This window comes from Microtus ochrogaster, chromosome 2, assembly GCF_000317375.1.
Source record: "Microtus ochrogaster isolate Prairie Vole_2 chromosome 2, MicOch1.0, whole genome shotgun sequence".
Classification (NCBI taxonomy): Eukaryota; Metazoa; Chordata; class Mammalia; order Rodentia; family Cricetidae; genus Microtus; species Microtus ochrogaster.
In genome coordinates this window covers 32,655,605-32,658,124 of record NC_022010.1, presented here as the reverse complement: position 1 = coordinate 32,658,124, position 2,520 = coordinate 32,655,605, and the positions used below count along the sequence as shown (strand labels likewise).

General features: G+C 46.5%; 1 protein-coding gene across 1 annotated transcript in view; it reads right to left on the bottom strand.

Moving 5' to 3' along the window:
- The window catches only part of Hrg (histidine rich glycoprotein), a 10,166-nt gene that overhangs the window by 5,190 nt on the left and 2,456 nt on the right, over window positions 1–2,520 (bottom strand). The window contains exons 2-4 of the mRNA XM_013351044.1: window positions 2,322–2,432; window positions 1,495–1,585; window positions 5–25 (exon numbers count right to left, since the gene is read on the bottom strand). Coding sequence (XP_013206498.1) covers window positions 5–25; window positions 1,495–1,585; window positions 2,322–2,432 — 223 coding nt within the window. The remainder of the gene's footprint in view (window positions 1–4; window positions 26–1,494; window positions 1,586–2,321; window positions 2,433–2,520) is intronic.

Below are 2,520 nucleotides of genomic sequence, written 5' to 3'. Positions count from 1 at the left end.
TTGCTGTTGCTCAGGGCTGGAGAGACTGAGGAAGGAGAAAGTGGGTGAGACCACGGGCTCAGAGGACCAGGTCTGAATGCAGCTCATGTGAGCGCAGTGCGCAGGGGACACTAGTTCTGTATTAAAGAGAGAAGAACTGATGCTTAAAGTAACGTGTCAGGATCAGTCAATCAGGCTGCACAGACACCAGGCTGTCCCTGCCTGCTGGTACTTGTTGGGACCTCTACCCATGATGCCTTGCCCACTCCAGACTTCACAACTTCCTATCGTTGTCAAGGAGCGAGCTTTAAGTTAAAGGTACAGAAAAGGATCCAGCAGCCTCTTTCTTTTCCCCTCTCTCTCCTTTCTTCTTTCTTTTCTTTCTTTTTTATTTTTTGGTGTTTGATACAGGATTTCTCTGTGTAGCCCCGACTGTCCTGGAACTCACTCTGTAGACCAGGTTGGCCTCAAACTCGCTGAGATCCACCTGCCTCTGCCTCCAAAGTGCTAGGATTAAAGGTGTGCACCACTACTGCCCAGCTCTCTCCTGTCTTTCCAACCACAAGGTATCACTCTGTAGCTGGCCTCAAACTCACACCTTGGCCTCCTGACTGCTGGGAGGGCAGGCCTGTACCATTGTGCCTTGCTTCTTTTTTTCTTTAAACAGCTTCCTATAGAAGCTGCTGGCTTGTTGCCTACGTTCAATCATGCTGAAATCTGTCCTTCTGAAACTAAGTCTTTCAGAAAAATAAATAGGAGTCTGGACTCTGGAACCAACGCTGTAGAGGTGTAGCTAGAGTCATTTCTATCATGTCTCCATTGCTTCTGAGAACACACATTGGCTCTTTGCCAGATCCAGTTAGTTTTATCTCTAAAATAGAAAGTTTGGCAATGATTACTTTATAGTCTTATGTGAGGTTAAACAAAATGACCAATGCATGACATAATACAATATATAACCACTCTGTATACTGTGGAGTGATATAGACTGTCTAACTGTTGAAGCCAGTTCTTACCAAGTGTTAAGGATTCTGTGAAGATGACACATTCTATTTCATTCCAACAAGAATCCTAAATGAGAAAACCTGAAGAGGTTACACGACCTGCTCCCCAAGCCACAATTATTTGGAGATAACATATCTGGGATGGCAGAAGTTCATGACCTTGAAAACAAAATCTAGACACAATGGAGACACGATTCCATTCCAACAGTGCTGACTCTGAGGCAACTGGCAAATAAGGAAGCTTGAACTTAAGCTCAGGAGGCCGAAACTCAGAGCTACATCTCTTCAGTGGTGTGTGGACTGCCTCTTTAAGTCTCTATGAGTACATACTAAATCTCTTTAAATGACGTTTGCTGGGGTGGGGTGTCGTCTATTTCAGCAGAGGGAGTGTGAATGGAGACGGGAAGGGCAGCGGCCCTCTCTGATGGCTACCGTGTGTTCCATTACGAACACCACCATATGATCGGGTTCTATGTTAATCTGGAATGAGCAATTCGGCAGACGACCTTACCAGAGCTCGTGGTGCAGTTATAGTTGTTCACTCTAAAGCCTTGAGACTCGTTAGAGTATCTTGTAGCTATGACCTTACACTGTCCAATCACCTGCAAAACAAGACGATTTTAAGCCCTCACGGAACCATGTGCACAGACGGCCTATGACAGAATACCAAGGCCGTGTTACACCGTCTCATGTAACGTGTATTTGGGGATTCGTCCATCAGTCTTGTCCTAGAGCGGCCTTTTCAACCTGCTCCGTGTGCTGCACACCGTTGGCACACCAAACCCTGGTGAGAGCAACTGTTTAAATGGGTCGTGACCACTTCCAAAACATTATCAAAGGGGACAGAACTAGTGTGTCCCCTCGGTGTGCAAAACTCTTCTGGCCCTGACATCCCATGTCTGCTGATTCCCTTGTGCTCTCGCCTGTGATAGGGAGACTGGTCTCAGTAACCAGGGTCAGCATGCACAGCAAGGCCGTGTTCCTCGCTGCAACCCTGGCTGTCAACAGAAGGACCGATCACTCTTCAAGGCACACAGTTCCCAGTTCATACATTCATAGACTGTGGTTCTGGAAATGACATGGGCGTTCCAGTTGAGGAGGCTGAAGTCTAAGATGATTGGGGATTTGCCCAAGGCTCGTAGCTGCTGATGCTCTCCTGGGGATGCCACAAGCCCTGCTGACTTCTATAACGGGGTTCCCAAGAAATGGTTCTTAAGGGAGTACTATTTAAGGTTGACGTCATCTTCATACATAAGCAGCTTTTTCTAGCTTCCATGTGGCTCCACTGAGTGAGCGGATTGGATAGAAGATAGAAGAGCAGCGGTCCTAGTTACTTACGATTTCAGTTTGCCGTGAAGCTTCCAGACAGTCATTCTCGGATTTTGTGGATAGGACCCAACAGTCAGATTCTTTCACGTCTAGGACAAAGTAGTAGATGGTGGCATTTCGCTAAGGATGACAAGGAAGGACCGGGTCAGTGGGATGTGAGAATCCAGAGATTTATTGTTTTGGTTTATTTTTGTTTTTAATGATAGGA